At 29.8% G+C, this 25,926-nt stretch overlaps 3 protein-coding genes across 6 annotated transcripts; 2 read left to right on the top strand and 1 right to left on the bottom strand.

Moving 5' to 3' along the window:
- The first annotated feature begins 692 nt into the window (after positions 1-692).
- LOC126850898 (formin-binding protein 4-like) lies at positions 693-8,975 on the top strand. Of its 4 annotated transcripts, none has more exons than XM_050594359.1 (14): positions 693-789; positions 913-1,095; positions 1,265-1,416; positions 1,473-1,581; positions 1,657-1,836; positions 1,917-2,082; positions 2,163-2,896; positions 3,064-3,470; positions 3,701-3,834; positions 5,708-5,850; positions 5,942-6,190; positions 6,429-6,763; positions 7,025-7,345; positions 7,696-8,975. In XM_050594359.1, the coding sequence occupies exons 2-14, from the start codon at positions 1,020-1,022 to the stop codon at positions 7,786-7,788; spliced, it is 3,099 nt and encodes a 1,032-aa protein (XP_050450316.1). In that variant the 5' UTR covers positions 693-789; positions 913-1,019; the 3' UTR covers positions 7,789-8,975. The 4 variants fall into 4 exon arrangements, with proteins under 4 accessions (XP_050450316.1, XP_050450315.1, XP_050450314.1 ...); XM_050594358.1 differs by having other exon boundaries at positions 727-822; XM_050594357.1 differs by having other exon boundaries at positions 727-1,095.
- Positions 8,976-10,279: 1,304 nt separating this feature from the next.
- LOC126850955 (uncharacterized) lies at positions 10,280-19,916 on the top strand. The gene is made up of 16 exons (XM_050594444.1): positions 10,280-10,481; positions 10,884-11,085; positions 11,400-11,517; positions 12,810-13,056; positions 13,115-13,273; positions 13,554-13,638; positions 13,749-13,909; positions 14,103-14,252; positions 15,979-16,272; positions 16,580-16,775; positions 17,015-17,129; positions 18,081-18,327; positions 18,408-18,566; positions 18,714-18,798; positions 18,957-19,099; positions 19,387-19,916. Exons 1-16 carry the CDS (start codon positions 10,314-10,316, stop codon positions 19,540-19,542), a joined length of 2,685 nt encoding a protein of 894 aa, XP_050450401.1. The 5' UTR covers positions 10,280-10,313; the 3' UTR covers positions 19,543-19,916.
- An 837-nt stretch (positions 19,917-20,753) lies between these two features.
- LOC126850944 (dynein light chain 2, cytoplasmic) lies at positions 20,754-25,014 on the bottom strand. The gene is made up of 3 exons (XM_050594436.1): positions 24,916-25,014; positions 23,458-23,575; positions 20,754-22,842 (listed from the first exon to the last, which is right to left on the bottom strand). The coding sequence occupies exons 2-3, from the start codon at positions 23,563-23,565 to the stop codon at positions 22,681-22,683; spliced, it is 270 nt and encodes an 89-aa protein (XP_050450393.1). The 5' UTR covers positions 23,566-23,575; positions 24,916-25,014; the 3' UTR covers positions 20,754-22,680.
- Between the last annotated feature and the right edge of the window lie 912 nt (positions 25,015-25,926).

The raw sequence follows: 25,926 nt of genomic DNA, 5'->3' as shown, positions 1-25,926 counted from the left end.
GGCTATCGACGCTATAAAGTTTTTTAAATTATTCTCTTATAATAATTGGTTTAAACAATACAGAAAAGTAATTTTTTTTAGTAGACTAACAAATAAGCAAGATAAACATTAAAAATTAGCTAAGGTTGTATAATAGCATAAATAAAAAATATTTTTAAGAAGCTCTACTAAGTTGAGCCAAAAACATTTTTTTATATATTTGAAACTGATCTTAAAATCTATGAAACGTATTACAATCATTTTAATCTCTCTAATTTAAAAGATAATTTAACTCGAATTTTTACAATTTTTTGATAGCTTTTGTTAAAAAAGCAGATTTTTGCTGATATTTGTAAAAATATATAAAATAATGTATAAAATGATCATAATTTTAGAAGTTTTTGAGTTAATTTTTTAGGGAAACATTTTTCGACTCATGTTTATATAACTTTTTGTTCAGAATTAAATTTCCTATAAAATAATCTCAAAGTCTGGCTGGAACGTTTGGGTCTATATCCTGTACTTATTAAATACACACACACCTTATATATATATATATATAAGGAAAGTTACTTTATAAAAGTAACTCGTTACTGTTATCGTTATTTTTTCTAAAAAGTAACTCGAGTTACTTTAGAAATTGAAACTTATCCTTTTTAGCTTTTAAATTTGACAAGAGAAAATTTTAGGACACTTTTTAGAGATGCAAGTGTTGGCAACACTGCATCATTAAGATGAATTTCGAAGAACGCCAATTTCATACAGTGAAGTCGTACTATCGGGGTTAAACAAATGGATGGAATATTTTTGGTTAGATTACGATTCAGCAAACTTAAAAGTCTCGTATGATAATTACTTCGTCACAATATGAAAATTTATAATTGTTTAATTAATCCACGTAAATGATATGCGCACGTGTATTCTTTTACGTAGAAACATATGTGCGAACAAAGGTCGAAGTTGACGAAGAGCACGTTCCGCCCCGCGAATTGATTTCAAGATTTTCTGAATTTAGCGAATAGCTCTGCTATTCTTTTATTATGAAGAGACGTCAGAGGAGGCCGGTCTTGACACTCAATAGATCTCAAGGAAATTATCACGTCGACCATACACAAAGTAAATATCAATCTATATTTTAAATTGCTAGATATGCTGATCACTGTTATTTATTCCTTTATTTCCATTTGGTTTTATAAAAATTTATATATATATATATATATATATATATATATATATATGTTATCTTGCTTTTGCTTATATTATTCTTATTATAAATTATCTACAGATAGATCCAAGCCAGTGAATAATATACAACCTGTGCAGAATGAGGCCAGCAATCCATTGGCCAATTTGTGCCAGTACAATTCTGACAGTGACACAGAAGATCCCAAGAAAGATATACAAAAATTAGACGATCAAGTCAATGATTTCTTTAAGGTAATTAATTGGTAATATGCTTTATATCATAGAAATTTTATTTATATTTCTTGTAGGAAATTCAACTTATTGCACCAGAACAACCTGTTCCAAATACTGTTAATGATCCAAGCTTAGCAACTAAGTCAACTTCGCAGTCTGTGCATCATATGAATCAGCAAACACGTAAGAATTTTAAATAGAAAAAACAGGAAAAAAATTAAAATATTTAAAATGCTTAGAACTATGTATGTTTACTAGTGTGGCAAGAATGCTATGACGATTCTACTGGTTATCCTTATTATTGGCACATTGAGACTAATGAGGTAACATGGGATATGCCAGAGGAATTACGTTTAATAAGAAAGCAATCTGAGATGGGATCTGGAGTGAAACATCCAATACAAGGACCTCATTGGGTAGATTTTTCATCCATCGCATGTAATTGCCATTCTTTAAACTATAAATTTTACATTTAGTGTAATTATGGAGTACATTATTGAGATGAATAATTATTACAGATCGACAGTCACAAGCAAATATACCAGAGGGCATGATACCACAAGAGGTGGTAGCAAGAAATCGCAATAGATTTATGCATAATGAACCTCCTAAAAAATATAACTCGGAAAACAAACCACAAATTAAGAATGAGTCTCCTGTGAAGGATGATGATTCTGATGATGGGTATGGCAAATGAAAAAAACTATACAAACTAATATTATTTTTACTTTTTTGTCAAAAAATATATTTCTTTTTTTATTTAGACGGATAGAGATGATAACATCTTTTGGTAGCGACGGAAGCGATTCGGAGGATGAAAATAATTCTTCAGATGAGAAAAAGACGTCGACATCTTTATCTAAGTCAGGAAATTCAAATTCTATATCATATCTAAAAGCTGGTGAAATCGGACCTGCCTTCCACCCAATGGGAATACAGACTCCTATCAAAAATTTGTCTCATTCGTACAAACCTGACTCGACTAACATATCAAATTGTATAAATCAATCTGAACAATTTGAGAAATGTAAAATAGCAGAATCTAGTAGTAAGAATATAATAAGTATAGTTGAAGGAGAAAAACAGTTTTCCATAGGAAACAAGAATAATTGTGTTAATACACAAAATGCAATTCCGAAGTTGGATTTTAAAGTGTCCTTAGTACCTGGTTATGGAGATGATTCAGATGGAGAAGAGGAAGTTAAACCTAAGCAGGAGATAAAACCTTTGTTCCCGATTGCACAAGATGACGAATATATAGATGTGATAAATTCAAAAATTTCTTATGGTGTTTCTGCAAAAAATGTTAGCAATGTACAAACTAGTGATCAATGTAATGACAACAACGGAGATAGTCAAGAAATGAAGAATGATGATGAAAAAACGCAGGAAAAAGAATCAAAGATGGACGAAGATAAATCTAAGACGAATATATTTCTTGAAGACATGCAAGCGTGTGGCAAGGCTTTTCAAAGAAAGAAGCGAATAGCATTTGATGGTATCAATTATTTTTATCTACTTATTACATCACAATAATATAATAAAAAGCTTTGCATTTTAAAGTATACATTTTAAATTATACTTTGCATTTTTTAATTATACTTAAATTATACAATATATAAAAATAATATTTTTATATTTAATTAAGTAATTTTACAATTTTAGTTTCATCAACGAAAGTTAAACAAAATAACGTTTATAATGACACTACAATTCAAAGTGATAATAATAGTGATCTCGTGAGCAGTGAAACTATTTCACGTAATACTGAAAACGATATGGGAATTCCTAATCAACCATGCACAGAAAGCCAAGAAGAATGCAATGAAGTGTGTGAAGAGACAGAACAGTGCATTAGTGTTAAGATCGAAGAAAAGCTCGATTCTAAAGACGAATCGTGTGATTCGGAAGTACTTGCAGAAGATAAAACAGTGCCCAATACAGTTGAAGAGAAAGATAATGATAAGAAGGAAATGAATGACTTGTCTCAAATTATAACGGAAAAATTAAAATTTCTTTCTGAAGGAAGAGAAAGTGTCTCTGCTGTTCAAACAATGCAAATTCAACTACAAGTGAGTATTTTTTTCAAGATTATATATATGAATATTATTATATCATTTATTATAATATTATATAGCTAAAATGTATTTGGAGTGAAATTATTAAATATGTTTAAATTAATCATATACCTATCATATTATTTGGATAAGTTTGGCATAATTGTATGAAACTTATTAATATTAATATTAATATAAATTATTATAATTTAATATTATAACTTAATATTATTATTCTGTTACAGACATTATCTACTGCATGGGCGGCAAGTAGCTTAGAGGAAAGTTACTTTCAAAAGTGGCTGACTAATACAAATCATGAATTGGAAAGATTAGAACAAGATGCAGCACCAGCTGGTTGGCTATGTCAATGGGATAGGTACGGTATTCCATACACAATTTGCACTACTTTTCTATGTAAATATAGGTATTTTATATACACAACATTTATGTTCAATGGCTTTATATGTGTATCGTTAATTTATACAATGAAGAGATACACAAACACATATTTATTTATTTATTTCTTCATACATACATGCAATATTGCTATGTACTATTACATTATTTCATTCATCACTGGAAATATTTATTCATTTTTAGTAGATTTATAAATTAGTTAATTAACAGATCTAGGAGTAGGTACACTAATTTTAAGAAGGTATTCAGTAGCTTAATATTCTATACACACTAAATAAGTTCCTAATATTTCAAAACTTAATATAATAATTCGAATATATTTTTAAATTTGTTTTTTTTAATACAATTCATATTCTTTCCACAAATCAAATCAAACTAAAATTTATCAACTTACTAATTCGATAATATTTGTGATAAATAATTTATTATCGTGATTGTATAGAATAATTATATGTAATTGGTTTTAATTTACACAGATATATTTTTGAATTTTAGAACATATAATGCAAATTGATACACTTTTATCATTTCATCTATAAAATTTAGCTTAATGAAGGTGCAGTCCTGTAAGAATTATGCTTTCTTTTAAAGTGTAATATATTCCTAGTGCTAAATCAAGTGATCATCTCTTATTTAGTCTTAAGAAGTTTTTGATCTTGTGATATTGTCAATGTGATAATTAATATGTGCTGAGTGATATATTGCAATCTATTTAATGTAATTTGCTGCAAGCGATAATTCAATAAGAAGAACGTTACTTGGATTAAAAATATATTTGTGCTATAATTATGAGATAACTGCGAAGTCGAAGTAAATTTTAAATGAAGACAAGAAGATACCACGAAAAAAGTGAGATAATAATTTTTTAATTGAAGCAGGCCTTAATTAATTATTTACATTTAACATAATAACATATAAATGATATATAGCAAAAGAAAGAGAAAAAGAAAGAGAAAGCTTTGATGGATTACTTTTCAAGAATGACTATAAAAATAACTATAACAGAACTATAATATTTTATCATCGTTATCAGTGATATTATTATTATCAAAGCAAGAAAATTTAATCACAACTTGTTAAAAAGTGTCAAAAAAAATTATTTAAAAAAATTTCATATTTATTTATATAGATTAATTTTATGCTATTTATTGAAATGAAAAAAATATTGTAAAGTTTTATTAGGTTTACATTTATCTCTGCGCTAGATATATATTTTATTTTTTAATAAAATATGAAAGGTATAAAAAGAAAATATATATTTTATTCTTATATACATATGTTTCAAAGTGTACGCGAGAAATATTTTATCTGACATTATAATTTCGTTCATTTATTTATTCTGATAAAGACATGAACGATGATTAACAATGTAAGTATTATCCTATCTATTATATTTTATCAATATCTGGTAATCCTTGGGATGTGCTAATCACAAATAAACCAGATATTATATTGGGACTTAATATTTTCATCATTATTTTCCCTTCAGTCATAAATACCTTTCTTTCCTTTCACTTTGCCGTAATTTCGCATTAATATTTCCCCCAAGAGAGAATACATTCTGATAATTACATAATTACATCTCCCATCTCTCCTGTAACGAAAGGCCTTCATCGAGACACAACATCGCAGGTAGGAGTGATTACTAGATTATGTTCTTAATTTTTGCTTTCGTTTAAGAAACTGGTGACGGACGCGACCAAATGTTTCACCACGGAAACATTATTTAAGCGTGCATTAAATGTAACATAGAAAATTATAACAGAAAATATGGTGCAAACGTCAGTAATGTTATTTCATGTATTCTCCCTTTTGATCGGGGGATTTTTCAGATCACACAAGAGATATTACTACCACAATACATCCACTGGAACTTCACAGTGGACTTATCCTGATACCGGTATTGCCGGTGGCACTGAGGAGATGGAATTGTGCACAACTCCGCCACCAGAATCGGAAGAATTAACAGTGGCAGGTATATAGACATTATGATATATAATCAATAGAAAAACTATAAATTAAGCTATATCTACAATATAACTAACTTTTTATTATTTTTACGCTAGAATCACCTGGAACGAAAAGGACGAAGGAGAAGCAAGCTGAGGAGTCGGATGATAATAAGACGAATGACGAAAATGTAACGGAGAGACGTCCCACGGATCTGGAAGCACCACCTCCGCCGCAAATATCTAATCCGAGTCCACCGCCGCCACCCAGAATATTCGCGGAAGACTTGAAGAAGGACAAGAGGAAAAAGGAGAATAAACCCGACGATAAATCCTTGGACGCGAAGAGAAAACGTTTGGGGAGAGGTAATTAATTATTATAGTATTATAATATAATTGATAAAAAATTAAATAGCTATATGCAGTGATTGTGGGTGTGCATAATATTATGTTATAAAGATAATTGTTATAATCATAATTACTATAGATATTAGTAAAGAAACTCGTATTTTTTTTTTTTTACAAACAATATAACATTATAAAGATAAGTGTTATAATAATAATTATTATAGATATTAGTAAAAAAACTCGTTTTTTTTCACAGATAATATAACAACTCTAAATACAACACAGATGGTAAATCCTGCATTAGAATCCTTGTCTTACGCACATCCACAGGCAGCCATATCACCTCAAACTACGATACCTTCGAATCACGCGAATATGGAACCTTTGCCACCGGGTGTGGACCTGTCGGAAACGTCCTATGAGACGGCTACTTTGAAAGGGATAATATATAATGCAGCATCGCAACAAAGTAATGCGATTTACGCCCCTTCGATTGGAGATCCAACAATACCTATTCTAAGTCATCATCAGGCAGGTCTGCTTCAAGAGCCTTTTGTTCATTATCCAGCCTTTCATCAACATTTGCATAATGTAAGTGCACTTCTGCTATACCAATAAATTCTGTATGATAAATGAATGTCATATATATTTATGTCTTGATGCACAAATATACTTAATCGAAATATATAGAAGATATTGAAGTATCAAGAAATTCGATAACCGTCGTTTTGCGTACATATAACGAACGTATAATAAATATAAGGAACTAATGTTTTCAAACTGGTGTATTTTAGAATTTAAAATACATTTTTTATGGAAGTCTTATGTATTTTATATATCTGTATTTGTTAGCAGACAATCGCAGTTGCAAACAAGCACGGTGGACAGAATGCGATTCAGTTCATGGTAGGATACACACCGATTTACACAAACAATAAAATCATCGCCAAGCCGCCGGTTAAGGCTTCAAAGGAATCTCTGGGATCTGCTCTTGATTCTTTTTATAACGATATTGCACGCATCGAAAAAACGGAAACGGAACGAACAGTGCAACAAGATCCCGTTGCCGTTGTAACGGAACAGGCCCCAGTCTCGATTGAAGAAACTAAATTGGAAACAGAATCGGAAATCGTGTCAAGTGATACAACAATGAAAGAACGGAAAAAGAAAAAGGTCTCTACTTATTTATCACAAAATTTGTTATTTCTTTCGACACTTTACTCTCTTTTATAATTAACAAGTTTTAATTCTTTATGTTATATTAAATTAAATACGATAATTTTTGAAACTAAAAATTATTTCTTTTAGTTTGTAAGGAAATAAATCTTTTTGATCTTGTGACTTTCTATTTATTCTCAACTTAGAAATTTTTTAATATTTTTTGAGATATAACATTTTCTCTCTTATATTAATCTAGCTAACAAACTGATATTAATATATATATATATATATATATATATATATATATATATATATATATATACATGGATTAATTGAAAATTGGACGTTTTATATGATTCTAGGCGAGAATCAGTATTGGTAAAAAGCACAAGGAGATGTCGACTATGGTGGCAAAATGGCAAAGAGTACAAAAGAATCTAGAAGACGCTGTATAAATAATAAAGACCGAAATAAAATAATTATAATTGTCGTACAAGAAATAATATGCTACATAGATTATATTATTAGAGTATGTATAATTGCAGATTTCTCATTATGTATATATGCATTGTTAAATACTTCTTTTATCTAAAATATTTTAAACTTTTTTATGTATGAAATACATTATGCTTATATTTACGAAATTGTAAGAATCGTGTAGCAATACTTGTATCGATTTAAACGCAGTACTTAATTCGCGTAATTATCATGTACCTATTTTACGATTAATCATCAAGGTTGTTAAATTACAAGACATATTCAAAAAAACTACCCACATATAATTATAGTTAAATATACATAATTATATATAAAATATTGTATAATCTTATTGTGTATAAACTTTACTTTTTTTAAAAAACAATGCAAATATAATTTTTCTGATTATTTGTTATAATTTTTTAAATTATTTTTTCTATATATAAGCGGAGAGAAAGAAAGAGAATATTTATACTACATATAATTATACATACTTATTTCTATAATTATACATGGACAATATTTTTCCTGAGTATCTATTTATAATTTATTATAACAATCATTAATGCTTTATACTTTCGATTTAGGCGTATTTAAGTATTGTCGTGGGAAGTGTAATTTTGAATATTAAAATTGCTATTGTGTGTGGCATTATCATGTGAACGAGAAATCATGATCATTCAATACAGATTTAGAAAGATTAAGAAATAAAAGCTGCTGCGTTATCTTTCATCTGATAATAGATAGTAAAATGTAACACGAATGTTTTTGACAGTCTTGAAATTGTTACACAATTCTGCGGCGCCAATAGCTTTAATTCTACTGGATAACTAAAAGATTAAATGATTACAGATAACGCATGGCAAGTTTCGAAATATTTTGAATATTTTTTGATATATACAAATTAATATTATGGAGTATTCTTTTCTTTATACGATTTCGAATTGTATCGTTTCTCTAGAATCGAACAAAATTATTTTCTTCATAATGAATTTGGTTGGATACATTAATGCGGTAAGATTTCATTATCTTTAAATATATATATTATTTAAATTTTAATGCGAAACTTGTGTATATATGTATGCGTGTATGTAAGTGTGTCAGATTAAAAAAATAATATATTCAATTATATTTGTCGAAATAAAATTATCTCCAAGTTCTTCAATACACGTTTTTAAAAAAGACTTACAAATTATATTATTTTTTTTTCTTATCTATCTTTTTTTTGTCGTGCTTTTCATATGCTAATGAATACATAATCCCTCTCACTGCGAATATCAGATGCGCGCATGCGGAAAATGCTTCATTGATAAACATTTATAAATATAAAAGCTTGTTCTCTCTCTCTCTCTCTCTCTCTCTCTCACTCTCTCTATAAGCTCGAATAAGCTAAATGATATATTTTGAAAATATATATGAATTTTTACTATCTAAAAAAGAAAATTTAATTGCAGGCTCTTAAGTCAATCATATTTCTTCAATTAGAAATCTAAAATAACGGCGTTAGAAATAAATATCTTAATACTTTGACAATCGTTGTCACGTGAGTTTGTTTTCGTTCTTTGATTATTGACCAGCGTCATAACTTGTTCGCTCGTGCCCGCTCTCGTGCAGTCTCTTATCATTTACAGCATTTATTTTATATATTTATTTAGGTGTGTCTTATCATGGTATATTTGTTGGGATTATTTGATATATATACATATATATATATATATACATATATGTCTTTGTAATATCTAAATAAAAAACACATTAGCTTTCATAGATACAGCATGAGCGATCTTATGTAAGATATGCAAGGATTCCGGCAACAGTGTTTTTGTCTGAGAGGCGGTAGCTGATCAAAGTATTACAATTTTATGAATAGATTACATTGTATAAAAGTCACATAAAAGTAATATTGCGACATATTTATACAGGTGCAATAAATTTTTGCACGATTAAAACATTCAGTATCTTTTTTTTATCAACACACATCAGCATTGTAATGCCGTGACCTTTAATATATCTTTCTTTGATTAAATTTTTAAGAAACACTTAATTATATTAATTTGGTTATACAAACATTAATAACTGAAGCATTGAAAGCCTGATGTTTGACAGTATTACACAAGTACCTATTGCGCATCTGTGCAAAGCTTTAAAATTAAATTTCTTTTTACAGGTTTTTAAATTGATCGATAATATTTTTGTAAAACATAATTCATACATAACCCGTGGAAAAAATCGATTCACGTAATTAATAGTAAGACCAAGAAATCTTTTTTTTTTCACAACGCCATCAATTACGACTTAATACGCTTGATTTCCAATTATTGAAACAAAAGTTATGATAAATTAGCAGATGACATTCAATAAGATTGTACAAAAACAGCAGATCGATTCTGACGATATTAGTGAATAAGTGATTATGCATATATATATATGTCGTGCGACTAAAAAAAATCTTTGATGATTCGTCTGGATTCCATCACAACCACGATTGCATCAAAAAGCAACTATGTTGCTACCAATCTTTCTTTTTTCGCTTTTGGCATCCACAAACGCGGTAATAATAGATAACTTGTTAAAAATACCGAAAATTCTGTTGGATCCCTTAGATCTGATACCAGCACTCCCAGATCTAGGCACTATTGCAGCCGGGCCTGAGGATGCGCAACTTACGACCGTGAGTGCTATCGATTTTTTTATCCGTCACAAGTTTGTGCTCTAAATAAATTTTTTTAAAATTCCGTGCAAGAATATAACTTACATTAATGGAAACTTCTAACGACTGCATAACTCTTCTTTTTTGCTCGTTATAATAAAAATACTGATATTTTAATCTTTTATTAATCTTTTTCGTCGCTTTGATGAGAAAAAAAAATATGTTGCATGATCGACTTTATATAAATTTGTGTTTAAATTTTTTTTTATTTACTTAGATTTTATTGATCATATTGAAACTTGTATATTAATAAGGTGAGCTTAACATCAAAAACGTTTGATCGCTATGATAACAATTCTTTTACTTCTTATTGTTAATCTATCATCAGAAATTGAATTAGAAAGCTACCATTTTATCGTGCAGATGGAACTGATAAAGAAATACGGTTACAATGGCGAACAGCATACAGTGACTACTTCTGATGGTTATATTTTAGAATTACATAGGATAACAGGACGAGCTAATTCCAGCGATTCGCAAACGCAAAAACCTGTTGCATTTGTGATGCATGGCCTTTTGTGCAGTTCAGCAACTTGGGTCCTTGCCGGGCCCGGGAAAGGTTTAGGTAAAAAATCAACACTCTATAAAGTATTAATATTTGAGGCTCTAATCACGCGCAAGTCATAAGTTGACAAAACTTATTTCCATATTTTAGATAATTATCTAAATATTACATTATTTAAAATATGCTGTTACAATATTTCCTTTGACTAATCAACAGTACAAACAGATAATTTTTGTACTTTGACTGCGGATTTGTTTTCATACTCTTCTCAAAATAAATTTTAAAAAATTCGTTTGACGAAATTTTTATTAATTTCTTGCTGTGTCAGTTCTAACTTGTCTTTATTATTATTATATTTTGAGTTAATGTTTTAGGTTTTATTCTTTCTGATGAGGGATATGATGTGTGGCTTGGTAACGCGCGTGGCACCTTGTATTCCCGTGAACATACAAATTCGGCCTCCATAAAGAAGAAGAATTATTGGGATTTCAGGTGAAAATTGTATGTATGTGAATAGAGTAAACTTAAATTGAAAAAAATATAAAATTATTACATTATTGATAGATTTGACGGTAAAGTCTAAGCTGACGCACGCGAGATATTGTGAGAGATTCAACATAAAAAAATATTAATATTTTTATACGTATGTTATATGCTATATTATCAGATAAGGGAAGTTTAAGTTTAAGAACATGGCAAGTAATGTTCATTGTTCATTTTATTAATCTAAACGAATAATTATGATTTATTATATAAGTCTCTGACAATGTCACAATGACAATTGTAAAACATGTTTATCGTAATCATTACATGATAATTAAATAATTCTAGATAAACTTTAGATTATCGTAAATAAAACGCGGTGAATCATATTTCAAGGATCCTTCTATGCGTATGTATAGAGTATTATAAAATTGCGCGGATATCTTTCTCACTACAGATTTTTTGGTCGATGAAGAGATTAATTTCTCCCAATAGAATGATAGTTTTCTAATTCATGATGGAATATAAGAATCAAGAGAGAAAATAGATGATACAATATGTTATTATCCATGTTTATTATACGCTTAGAAATATCAATTTTCTTATTTTGTGATTCATTTTAAAGCCTCTTATTGTTTGTGCTAATCAATAATCAATCTTTCGCTACAAATAACAACTGCATGATTGCGTGTTTTATTGACAAATATATAAAAAGCTGATAGTTTATCTCAAGATCTATATTTATCTCATATAAAAAATACTGTCCTATTGGTAATTTGTGTGTTATCTTATAAGAAATAATTTAATCGCTTAATCTCAATCGATCATTTCTTTTCCATCTGATTATGTCTCAAGATACACGATGAAATGGATTATGTCAAAATTAATATCTTCAGCTTCATTAATAAAAAAACGCAAAATTGTATAAAAGTCGATAAGAATATATTATACATATAGTACAACGGGATATTTATACAGATGCAATAAATTTTATATATTATATTCAATCTTTAATCTCAATCTTATCTTGGTCAAATATTTATGAAATATTTGTTTTAGCAAAATATAAAATAATTAAAAAAACCAACATTTTTTCTTCTTGAAATTTCTCAACAGTTCTTAATCGTGAATATTCTTGCATAATAAAATTTATAGAAAAAAATATATATATATATGTATATAGTCTCTTATTATTATAAATTGTTATTTACAAATATTTATAATATGTGAATGATATCGCGCGTACATTTATAATTAATACGCTAACATCGAAAAATAATTTATGTGTACTCCTCTTGCAGCTGGCATGAAATTGGCATATACGATCTTCCAGCAATGATAGATCATGTCCTGGAGACTACCGGTCAAGAAAAACTGTTTTACTTGGGACACAGCCAGGGTACCACAAGTTTCTTCGTGATGGCAACGGAGGTACCCGAATACCAAGACAAGATTAAAGCGATGTTCGCCATGGCTCCGATCGCTTATTGCGGCAGGATGAAGAGTCCCTTCCTCCAATTGCTGTCACAGTTCTCTTATACTCTCGATGTACGTACAATTCCGATGTCTAATATGTCTCTATTACGGATTAAACGCGTTGTTACAGACAATGACATCCTTGATCGGTATGCACGAATTTAACCCCAGCAACGTCTTCATTAAAAAAATGCAACAAATAATGTGTGCGGAAAACGCTCTTTCGCAACCAATATGTTCGAATGTGATGTTTCTAATTGCTGGATTTAATCCTGATCAGCTCGATAGGGTATGATCCAATTTTTTTACGTCATTAATTTGCAATTTCAAGTAGAAGATAAGAATTCGCAAACTAATATGCTGATTCTCTCTCTTTTTTTTCCCTTACACAGTGTACTCTATGCTATTAGTATTATCAAATAATATTCTATAATATTATTTTTTTCTAATTTGATTTTAAGAATAAATTAAAATGTATAAGTTTTTTAATAAAGTACTTATTTTTAATGTTATTGGTTAATAATATTATTCATATCGTTAATTATAAATACTTATCGTCATTTTTACAGAGTCTTCTACCAGTAATCTTAGGACATGTTCCTGCTGGTGCATCCACAAAGCAAATTATTCATTATGGACAACTCATACAATCTGGTGAGCATCCACATTACGCTTCTATAAGTACAAATAACAAAATATTCATTATCTTCAAATCTCTATACATTTCCAAAAATACATAATAACAACAGCACATTTGTCATCAGGTTCACGTATCTTACCAGGAGAATTTAAACAATTTGATAATGGATTATTGCAAAATAAAAAATACCATAACTCACGTACTCCACCAAAATATGATGTAAAGGAGATCAAAGTACCAGTCTCACTCATTTACAGTAAAAACGATTGGTTAGCAAACGTCAAGGTTTGTAATTGTTTTATACAATAGTTTGTTTCAAGCATGTCTTTTAATATCTGTCAGGATATTTATTTAACTCAGGCTAATTATTAATTTTAGAGTACTATAGTTATTAATTATAGATATTATTCATAATATTTTAATTGCTTGAATTTTAATTGCTTGAATTCTCTATACTTATATCATGATTCTCCCGCAGGATGTGGAAAAACTGTATAGCGAATTAGGCAATCCTTATAGTCTATTTCTAGTGGAAGATAAGAAATTCAACCATCTAGATTTTATGTGGGCCATCGACGCGAAGCCGCTTGTGTATGACCCGATAATAAGTTTAATGAAAGAGTTCAAATAAAATAAAATACTGTCAAAAATTCTTTCAATTTCTGTAAATAATTTATGAAATTTAATTCAGGATTTCTAATTTTCTTGTTGGCAGAGCTATTTTAGATCTTAAAATTAATTCGATACAATTATTGACTTGAGTTAACAATCTCTTGTTAATTCTCATAGAATTAATTGTGTATGTTTATCTCTCTCGTGTCATCGTAAGATACTTTATCTACTTGAAATTTATTGATATATGAAATATTGTATCTATTTAAAATTTATTGACTGTATTTTCATTACGTCGCATTTATTTTCATAAATATTACCCACGTTCTCTCATCTTATATTCTTATTTATCCTTTCTCGCAAAGTTTTTTCTTCTACAATTATTTTTTCCACAATTTATTTTATTTATGATTATATGATATGCTGCATTTCAATAATAAATAAAGAATAAAATTCTTGGATTCATGAAAATTAAAATCCTTTTATTATAAATGACTTATAATAAAAAATTGAGCAATAGTTTAACCCTTAGCGTTCTATAGATTTTTGCGCAAATATTTATGGTTTATTTTGCATATTACTGCAAATTTATTTGACGTGCATCGATGATATTTGACGTACGTATATATCTCATATTTATATTTATTAAAAAAACCTAAATAATAAAAAATAATATGTAAGAAATAAAATATAAATTACCTTGTTTCTTATGATCGATTTTTCATTTTATTTCAGGATACCGATTGTGAAGCATTCCCACCATTTGTTGAATAAATCTTTTTATCTAAAAAAGACAAACCTTACATGAATATAATAAAACTTTAATGCAGCAAATTAATCGCTTTTATACAAGTTATATAAAAAAAATAAACAAAAAAATGTAAATGACATCAAAATACATAATAAAAAATACAATTAATATTAGAAAATAATGTGAATATTGAAAAATATTAGAGAATTATACTTTTTTTCTCTTTCTCTCTCTTTCTCTTTCTTTCCCCTCTCTTATTCGTAATGTTTGTATTATAGTAATCTTTATTTGACGTGGGCTGTCGTGATGCAGATAACTTAAAAAGGGCAGCTGCACTATGCTGTATAATGGAAAAGAGCTTATTCCACATTGTATAATATCAATATCATGTAATATAAAAGAACTCTCATAACTGCAATACAAATTTTGTCTTTTTTGAGGTAATTTTATTAAATTTTAGTTTTATTATCTCCAATTGGTGAATTAATAATACAAAACAAAATGTCAAACGTCTCAAAACTAATCAAGTTAGCGGATGCACTTAAGTTAAAATCAATAATTTATACTAAATTTAATGACAAAAATTTTTAAGTCAAGAATTACAAGATTTGACTACCTATTTTATTTTGTATATATATATATATATATATATATATATATATATATTTTTTTTAAGTGATAATAAATTTTAATTAATCTTTTGTTTTTTTCAGAGTAATCTTGTCAAAAAATCACACAAACAGATAAATCCGCAATGCGACTATGCATTTGCATGCAAAAGATGTATATGTAAAATACTATATCATTTCGTAGGTACAAACAAATTGGTCCACCTGTGCTTCGCGCGTACGATAAGGTCCACAAATCTCTTTCCGATATCTCAATTACAATGCGTTAATCGCATTATCAAACCAGAAATTATGACAGATTATAACGATGGCATTTGATATAAGACCGTATAAAGCAGCAAACAAACTGACGATATATTTAGTGGCGTCTTTATACATATGTAATATATACACGCCACAAAATTGTGCGCAAAATCGCACAATTTATTTCGATCTCAACAACCACGAAATTGCAATCTCATCAAACGACTACGATGCTACTGCCAACCCTTCTCTTCTCGATTCTGGTGTCCGTTAGGTCGATGCCAAGTTTTCCTTTTGATCAAGCGGATATCTCGTCGATAAATCAACGGATATTGGCAGCAAGCAAGAAATTCGCAGATCCGCAATCTTCCTTAATCCATTTTTCCGGACATCCAGACGCGGACCTTACCACTGTAAGTACATCTTTTAATTTTGTGTCAAAAGTAAATTTAGAAGAAAAGAAATCTATGTCCATAAATAATACAAAAAAAACATATAACTTTTATCGCGTTTGAAAGGTTTTTAGAGTGATTTATATTTGTTTTATCATTAAGAATGTGTTACATAATGAAATATTGGTAAAAAAGCATAAAAATTTCGTAGATTTTATCGTTTCTTTAAAATATTTGCTTAAAATTGCTACAGTAATCTTTTTATCCAGTTCTTAAGAATCTCTTAACTGTGCGATTTAAATTAAAAAGCTATTATTTTATTAATTAGCTGGAATTAGTGAACAAATACGGCTACAATGGTCAGCTACACAAAGTAATCACATCTGACGGTTATATTTTGGAATTACATCGATTAAGAGGACGGACAAATTCGAGCGAAGTACAAAAGCCTGTTGCGTTTGTTATGCATGGTCTTTTATGTAGTTCGGCGAGTTGGGTCGTTTCTGGACCCGAGAAGGCTTTAGGTAAAGATACTTTGATAAAATATTAAATTATTTTTTTAAATAAATACGAATTTTTTCTTAGATTATGTAGTTTAATATCTGACTCTGAATTGCGTATAAATCATAAGTTGACAATTATATTTTAATTTACAGAGTTAAAAAATTGATAAAAATTTTTATTCTATTATTTGTATTCTAATTTTCATTACTTTTATTAATTATTATTTTTTTTTATGCTGTAATTATTTTTGATCCTTTAGCATACATTTTGTCGGATGCGGGATATGACGTGTGGCTTGGTAATGCGCGTGGTTCCTTCTATTCGCGTAAACATGAGTCTTTATCTACCCTTGACAAAGAGTATTGGGATTTCAGGTGAGAACATATATGGATATATAGGAAAAAAACACGTGTTCTGGTAAAACATTTCAAGATAAAATTAAAATCAAGATCCTGGAAAGAATGTAATAAAAAAGTATCGATATAGGGGTTGTCGCAGAGTTAGCGCATCTTTTATCTTATTTTTAAACATACGCTGCCAGCTAATCTTACTCGTCTTATGTTAAAATAACTTTGTTACATAATTTAAAATTGTGCCCTTGTTATTGCCTTTTGTACGTACACCAAGACAAGAAAGAGGAACATTTTTTTGTTGAAAGTTGTTCAATTTGAAGATAAAATAATTTATGACAAATGTTATCGCAGAGAGAAATTTTTAAATTTTATTTTAAAGTGCTTTAAATAACAAAATCTTTGCTTATCACATGTTTCTTCGATTATTCGATACGTCAGACATATACATCATGATTAAATATAATGTCAGAATTAATCATTCCAAGTATTAGCGTATGAATAAAGCATAAATACAATTGTATGTAATATGTAAAATTTGATATAACTCATACACAGTCATAGCATCAGAATATTTATATAAGTGTAAGAAAAAGTAGCGACAAAAATATCCTATATTTTTTTTGCCGATATTTATTAATCACATAAAAATTATAATTTCTTGATAATGTTATCTGACGCATTTGATGCGTATCTTTTTTTATTTTTATTTTTATTAAATATTGATCAACTATATTTGCTAAATAAATATATATATTTAAAACATAAAATGACATATACACATATACTTAGATTTTAAACTAATTCTTTTTTTTTTAATTTAACTAATGATTACTTGAATGTTCTTAAGTATTCTCATAATTATAATAAGTCTATCAGATTATTTATTCTATTTAAATATAAATACTACTATAGTTTCAAGAATATTAGTGAATAATTTATAGAAATCATACCTTTTTTTCTTGTACTTTACAGCTGGCATGAGATTGCCACGCGCGATCTTCCTGCGACAATAGATTACATCCTGAAGACCACCGGTCAAGAAAAGCTGTTTTACTTGGGTCATAGCCAGGGTACCACAAGTTTCTTCGTGATGGCAACGGAGATGCCTGAGTATCAGAACAAGATCCAGGCGATGTTTGCCATGGCTCCTGTCGCTTATTGCGGTAGAATAACGAGTGCAGTTATACAGCTCCTTGCAAGATTCATGGATTCCATTGACGTATGTAATTCTAATCTTGATAGAAAAATTACAGTGCTAATAAACTTTGAAGATTTTACGGATTAAACGTTTCGTTGTAGATGGTGATGAAATTGTTCGGTCTATATGAATTCCTGCCTACCGACGAAGGGATGAAAGAATTTCAAAAATTAGTGTGCGCGGAAGACGTCATCACGCAACCCTTCTGCTCGAATCTGCTCTTCCTAATCGCTGGATATAACGAGGAGCTATTTAATAAGGTACATCTTGTTTGTGCATGTATTCATTTCTTAAATAATATTAAAGATTAGTAATTGAACTTAAGTATGTATATATATTTTTCTGATAATAACATCAATTGTTATCGAGATTCGACAAATATACTTACATTAATGCTGTTTTTGCAGACTCTTCTACCGATAGTCTTGGGACATATTCCTGCTGGTGCATCAACGAAGCAAATAATGCATTATACGCAACTTGTCAGAAGTGGTAAGTATATTTATTTGTATTAATGTGCTCGTACTGTATTTAAGAAGAATAAAGCAACGTATCTTTATCATATTCAAATTTTATAAACACTTTTCAAAATTTTATAAAATGTAATATAAAAAACAATAGTACATTTATGTTATCATTTATTAAATCAGGACAGTTTAGACAATACGATTATGGATGGCTCAATAATAAAAGGAAATACGGTTCATTTAGTCCACCAATTTATGATCTAAAAAAAATACAAGTACCAATCTCATTGCATTATAGCAGCAACGATTGGTTGGCGAACATCAAGGTTCGTAACTTTTTTACTTATTTGATTTATTTCGAGTATCTTTAATATTTGTCAGGATATTTATTTCTTTGTGAAGAAAACATAAGCTTATATATATATATATATATAGGAAGAAAGAGAAGAGAGATGAAACATAATTGAAATACATTTCACACAAGATCGTGTTATAAAATTTTGGAGAGAATAAAATCTCTTGTAATACTTAAAATACTCGAGATAAACTGAATTTAATTACTACTGATTTTAATTGCACAAATAATTGCATTCACATTACGCTTTTTCCATAGGACGTGAATAAATTATACACAGAACTTGGCAATCCTTATGGTAAATTCCGAGTGCCACATGATAAATTCAACCACTTGGATTATATGTGGGCTAACGACGTAAAGAGTCTTCTATATGACAAGATATTAAGCCTAATGACACATTTTCGAAAATAAACGTCCAATTCTTTAGTGAAACTTTGCAAAAACTAATGTGCAACAATTTTTTGGGGAAGGAGAGACCGCACGATAACATCCCATCGATATTTTTCCTTGCTTATTGGATCAATGGCAAAGAAATGGATTAGGACTTGACACTCTCTCTCTCTCTTATCACAGATCAAAAGTTTGCGATTATCGGATAAACTCTCTCTGCTACAGAGTCAACACCAAATTCTTTTCTATTCGCCCTAACAGCATAAAGTATTCAATGAAAAAAAAAAACTCGTGACAATGTTTGGGAGGAATAATTATTTTTTCTACTTGCGTTATAAAAAAAAAAATATTTAATCATTTAATATAATTAAAATTTCATTTTCAATCAAATCTAAGTTCAACCATAGCAGATTATATATAAGCAATATTTCAATACTCATGTAATATTATCTATTTCTCTTGTTCCAAATTACAATTATTAAGAATAAAGTGATAATAAATTAATAAATATAAAATATTTTTTGAAGAACAATGTAAAAAAATATTTTTGTAGCTTTTTAACTTGTGTCTTTATAAAACTGAAAAACATATATTTATGATTATATTTATAATCTATTATATACTAAAGTTATAATTATGTTAAAAATAAAATAATATTTCAATAAGCTGATCTAAAATGGATATTAATAAATATAATATTACTAATCTATCGATTTCACAAAATGAAGCGCATATGTTACAGAAAAATAATTCTAATAATTCGAAAAATTATTAGGTTGTAAAAAAATGTAAACATTGCTTTTACATATACAAGAATATACATATATAAATATAAATGTGTGCATAATATTGCAAAAGCGCTAACATATTGATGATAGTTAGGGACGGAAATATGAGATGTAGGTGAACTTAACAAAGTTACACAAATTATACAGGACACCACAGGTAGTTATCTAGGCGGCCACTCTATATTGTGAATCGTAAGGTTGAATTTCATCGAGAGAACACATTATTGATGTTCTCGCAATATCATGTGCGTAGGTGTCCATGTGTACGTAGGAAGCTGTTCGTGCGATTACAATTCATTTTCCTCTCTGTTATTTTAACTTCATAATTTTCGAGAAAATTCGATCTCGTGGTATTCAATATCGCATTTTTTAGGACAATTTCGCTTTCCATTCTACCTAAACTACCTGTACATTTTGAGCTTCGCAGAAAAAGAAAGTACATCGTTTCGTTGTGTGGAACTGATTTTTATTGTTAAGCACAATAATATCCATCTGCTTTTACCGCATCTTCTGCATGCAGACTCGATCGCGAAAGTATATCTCGAGATCGGTGAAAAATACAGAGCGATTCCCACGTCGAGAAGCTCGACTCTCCAAAAAATACGTACACTGGTGATACATTTATTTTTTACTTATTAGATCGTATCTTCGAGATAAAATACGAAAAATATTTCAATTTCAGATACTTTGCAATGTTTTGAAATGTTGGCAAGCGAATGTGACAACCACTGCCTTAACAGCGTAACAGGTTCTTCGGCAGGTTCATTTAGAACATCTATTAACAACATACTTCTTGAACCAATCTCATGTAGCAAGTACGGCGAAAGCATAACGTACATCATATAACACCGTAAAAGTACAGTTCACATTCTGTGTGTGTTACTATTTATATATGTAATATTTATGCATCTCAATAAAACTGCTGGAATATATGTACAATATAAATAAATTAAAAAAAACATAATAACATGTCAATCAACTCAGATATTTTCAGATATTCTCGGTAACAAGTCGATTTTCAGTATTTGATTCTTTTTTTTTTATATCCGTCATGGTTTTACTTTTGAACACTTTCTGCTACACATATTTGCTACTTAAAAAAGTAGCATTGTGTGAATATTTCTATTAAAAAAAAGAATTATGTATGGTGTGATAGTATTTTTGTTATTATTTAATAGTCAGTCTAAAATTTGAACAATGTAGCAACGTTTACGATAATCAAATACTGCATGAAAAATTGTTTGAAGATTGCACTATATATAAATAGTATATTATATGTATAATCTATATTTATTATATATATATAATATATATATAAGTACCATAATATGGAGTGTTGAATATTACATAAAAGATAGAATTTAATATGAGCAGAAGGTGATATCTTTTTTCTCTGGAAACGAATGTTATACCCCAAGTATACATCGTCTCGAGATAAAATTTTCTTTTTTTGCCTTTTTTTGCATTGTAATCTGTGCACGATATAAAAATTATGAAGGTAGAGCAATGAACGAGTCAAATATTGTTATTTAATAGCATGTTAGTTTTATATCGATCGAAATAAAGTTGTTATTAATAAGACGTGTACGATGATGATATCGTACATTGAGAGAGAGATTGAGCTCTTTTTTTTTTTCTTTTGCATTCAATCATGTTAACAGTTCTTAGTCTAATCAGAAATGTCAGTCGCTGTAGAAAATACAAAATCAAATTATGTAGTACGCAAAAGACTATGGTTTCCAATTAATATAAAATAACAATTGCAGAGACAATCAATCTCGTTCGGGCTTACATTCATTATTGGCGATTAGCTACAGATACCATGTACTTCCAGTTTTACGTAGAATATAAAGCAGGGCACACTTCGTGTGTGGCCATCTAACGCGAAGTATACGTAGTGCACTTAGAGTGTTATTTGAACACTATATATTAAACAATTACGCTAAAATTTGCTAATTTAAAATCGCCAGTATTGAACTCAACCGTATTTTGCATATTCACCTAATAATATAAAACAAGAACACAACAAACTTGTTGGCATACAAAGTACATTTCAACATGTAAGGTTGTATGTCATTTCTTTCTTTTTTTTTCCCAGTTTATCTCCCTACCCTTCAGTGTGTTTCTCTAGAATTTGTTTCGCATAACGACGAACAATATATCAGTTGGAAACGTTAATATTTCTCTTTACTTGCTTATCGGGCACATGCGTTGCTTTTTAAAATAAATTTTTTAATGTATACATAATGCATAATGACGTTCCTTTTACACATGGTGGTGATTTTAAATGTGTATATTTTACGTAGTGAGCAAGGGAGGGAGGAAGGAAGGAAAAAGGTAGGATGGAGTTTAGGAGAATAGAGAAACGAGCTTATCCGCTCTTAAAGAGGAGAATGGCTACCTGACCAAGATAGAAATAGATAAAATGTCTTGTTTCGTGCGTCACGTAGCTACCGAAATTACGTCCTACAATGCAATGCCACGTCGGATTATACTTCTTATCGAACTCCTTCTTGATAAATGCTGCAATGTCCTGGAAAAAGATTAAAAGATATTAATGGTCAAATCAATAATGATATTGATCTAACAATTTCATCATATATTATAACTTCATCATGTTTCATAACTTGAGAATTTACATATAATGATACATGTATATAATACATTTCTTTTTTGCAGAATATAACAACTTTAACAATTTCAAGATAATTAAATTAAAGAATATTAGGTTTTTAAATAAAAATCTTCCAGATTTTATTAAACTATTATAAAATAAATGAACCCTATGTTCTATATATAATAAGTTATTCCAAATGTCAATTGATATTTTTTGACTTCCTTAATTTCTTTTAAATTATAAATTCTTAACATATATATGCAATATTTTATACTTTCTATTGAGGTATAGCTTATACAAGTAAGAATTGTTACATGCCAAATACAAAGACTTTAATGAATATGGAAAAAATTTTACATAAAGATTTCCGTTATGTATCTATATAAAATATATCTATATCAAATATTTCTATACATATTTTGATCACATCTTCAATATTCTGTTCCATACAAAATATGTGCTTGCAGAATATTCAGAGTGCATTATCTAATTCAGCCACATACATCAGATAATACTACAAACAGTGCATACCTTTTCTATGTTATATTTTTCGAGAGCTTGAGTAGCGCAGTCAACAGCATCTTGCTGCATCTCCTCTGACATATCAGCATTCTTGATTACTGCCTTTCGGTCCGACATTTTGTCTGTGCTAGAACATAGAGATAAAATATGGTCATTATTAATAAACAAGTGTTTATACGACCAAACTGGCAATTTATTGTTTGATTATTATATCACGACGTTTCGACCATATGGTTTTGGTCCTTATCAAGTGAAAGTTATAATTAAAAAGTAGAAAGAGAAAAATCAAAATGTCAAACTGACATTGTGTCAACCACTATGTTTGGAATACTGAGATCAACTATGGTCATTATTATCGTTCATTGAAATATGTTTTTAATATTAAGCAAATACACTTTTAATATCTTGCAAATATTACGCAAGAGATATTTTTCAATATACTTTTATATAATAAAAGTAACATAATTGAAAAATTTATTAAGTAGATATATATATACATATGTCAAGAAAATATATTACAAATGAACATTTTGAAAGTGATGCAACTGTGAGAGAAATATAAATTTAAATAAATTGTAAACATAAAATGTTAGTCCATCACTTTCACCTATATTTCCACTACTTTCAAAATAAGTGAGTTATTTATAAGTGACATTATCCGCCTTTTGAACTCAGAGTTAAATGCCACGCGCTAATTAACGGCTGTTTGGCATTCTCCACGCGCGTACGTTATCGAGAAATCGAGAGGATAAACCTGGACCGAGGGAAGCGCACGACTCTGACAGTAGCGTACACGTTCGACGCCGGCATGACAATACGGCAGTAAATTAAGTAACGCTCGCTCCAAGATAAAAAGAGAAAAAGACGAAGAGCATCCAGAGAGAGAGAGAGAGAGAGAGAAAGATAAAACCAGAATTCTATCGCTCGGGTAAATATTAGTGCGATACACTGTTAGAGAAGGAGAGAAGAATAACTAGAGAAAGTGAGTGAGATAGAGAGAGATATAGATAGAGCAAGAAAAAAAGAGGGAAGGTGAGAGCGAGAGAGAGAGAGAGAGAGAAGGGGGAGGTAGAAAAGGACAGCGCGAGCGAACAGTTAAAGAGGGAGAGAGACGAAAGGCGCGGGAGGATGGTGTGTTTTGTCGATATGAGACAATAAAGAAATAACAATTTGGCCGGCACGCGAGGTGCACGAATAGCGAAAGTGGGTCGCGACGTCGAAGCGCTCGTCGACGACGAGCAATGTCTCGCCGATGATTCTTCTTACCCCGATAAGAGAAACTTAAAGTTACATTTTTTTTTTGACGTAAGAGAAGGCGCGCGGGCCAGACCGATCCGGCGAGGATCCGGTGGCTGCTCTATACGCTGCCGAGAGGGAAGGAGTGGGAGGAGGGGGATATAAATACAAATATATGTATATCTCTGTTACAACGTATCGCCGATGCGGCCACGGGCTCGTTTTCTCTACCTTTTTTCGTTGACACCGTCTCCAGCGGATCGCACAATTACAACGGGCTCGCCCTCCTCTCCGTATGAGTGACTCGGCCGTACGCGGGTCCGGCCGTTTATTTAGCGCGCGCGTTTGCGATACGCGACGAATGCGTGCCGCGAGAAATAGACGCGACGGGGACTGATTTTTTGATGATTAACGAACGACGATCCTCGCTTCCTGTCGCTGTTGCCGTTTCACGCTGCCGCTGCCTCGCACACTCGGGAAATTTTGGGCTCGCTGACTCCGGGGGCCAAGAGAGAGAAACGATAACTCCGCGAATCGGGCTCGAGACTGAGAGTGCGGCCAGTCGCCGCGCGATGCCGGCTTGCGATTGGACGGCCGGTAGGGTCTTCTATCAGGAGTCTCTATCAACCCGTCGTGCACCGCGCGAAATGACGCGCGAAAAAACAAACGCGGAATTTGTGCGCGAAAAAATTCAACTCGAAGGATTTTCGCCGAAAGTGAAGGAATTCTTTTTGAATTTTTTTCAAAACAATATCTCTTTTCTTAACCTTATTGTAATCTTATTATGATATATTTTATCTTTTTAGATATATTTCCTTTTAGCTGTACTGTTTATACTCGTCTTATCTCTTCTTTAAAGCAATCGAGACGCATATCATTATCTCACACACATCTCAAATATAAAAACTCAAAAACTAGAAGAAATTAAAGCTAAAAAGAACTATTTTCTACCTGCATTAATGCCGTGATAAAAAAAAAGGATAAATAGATAAAAATAAATATAATAGATTAAACTGCGATTTTAAAATAATTCTAAAAAAGAAATTTAGAATTTTTTAAAGATAATAAGTTAATTATTAAAACAAAATATTTATTAATATGATATTACTCTATTCAGATTCTATATTTATTATAAGATAATATTCCTTATAACGATAAGAATAGATATATGAAAGAAGAATGTTTCATTAAAAAACATTGAAGATTATTTAAATTAGCAGGAGAAAGAACAAGGACTGCATA

This window comes from Cataglyphis hispanica, chromosome 7 (genome assembly GCF_021464435.1).
Source record: "Cataglyphis hispanica isolate Lineage 1 chromosome 7, ULB_Chis1_1.0, whole genome shotgun sequence".
In the NCBI taxonomy this organism is placed as follows: Eukaryota; Metazoa; Arthropoda; class Insecta; order Hymenoptera; family Formicidae; genus Cataglyphis; species Cataglyphis hispanica.
The sequence above is the reverse complement of the archived record's forward strand: the minus strand, read 5'-3'. Positions and strand labels throughout refer to the sequence as shown.

Excerpts from the sequence above, each read along its gene's own strand:
- LOC126850955 (XM_050594444.1), top strand. The coding sequence starts at position 10,314 with ATGTTGCTACCAATCTTTCTTTTTTCGCTTTTGGCATCCACAAACGCG. Across the intron at positions 10,482-10,883 it reads AGGATGCGCAACTTACGACC|ATGGAACTGATAAAGAAATA; the intron begins GTGAGTGCTATC and ends TTTATCGTGCAG. Across the intron at positions 13,057-13,114 it reads AGTTCTCTTATACTCTCGAT|ACAATGACATCCTTGATCGG; the intron begins GTACGTACAATT and ends GCGTTGTTACAG.
- LOC126850898 (XM_050594359.1), top strand. The coding sequence starts at position 1,020 with ATGAAGAGACGTCAGAGGAGGCCGGTCTTGACACTCAATAGATCTCAA. Across the intron at positions 1,096-1,264 it reads TCACGTCGACCATACACAAA|ATAGATCCAAGCCAGTGAAT; the intron begins GTAAATATCAAT and ends AATTATCTACAG. Across the intron at positions 2,083-2,162 it reads GATGATGATTCTGATGATGG|ACGGATAGAGATGATAACAT; the intron begins GTATGGCAAATG and ends TTTTTTATTTAG.
- LOC126850944 (XM_050594436.1), bottom strand. The coding sequence starts at position 23,565 with ATGTCGGACCGAAAGGCAGTAATCAAGAATGCTGATATGTCAGAGGAG. Across the intron at positions 22,843-23,457 it reads AAAAATATAACATAGAAAAG|GACATTGCAGCATTTATCAA; the intron begins GTATGCACTGTT and ends ATCTTTTTCCAG.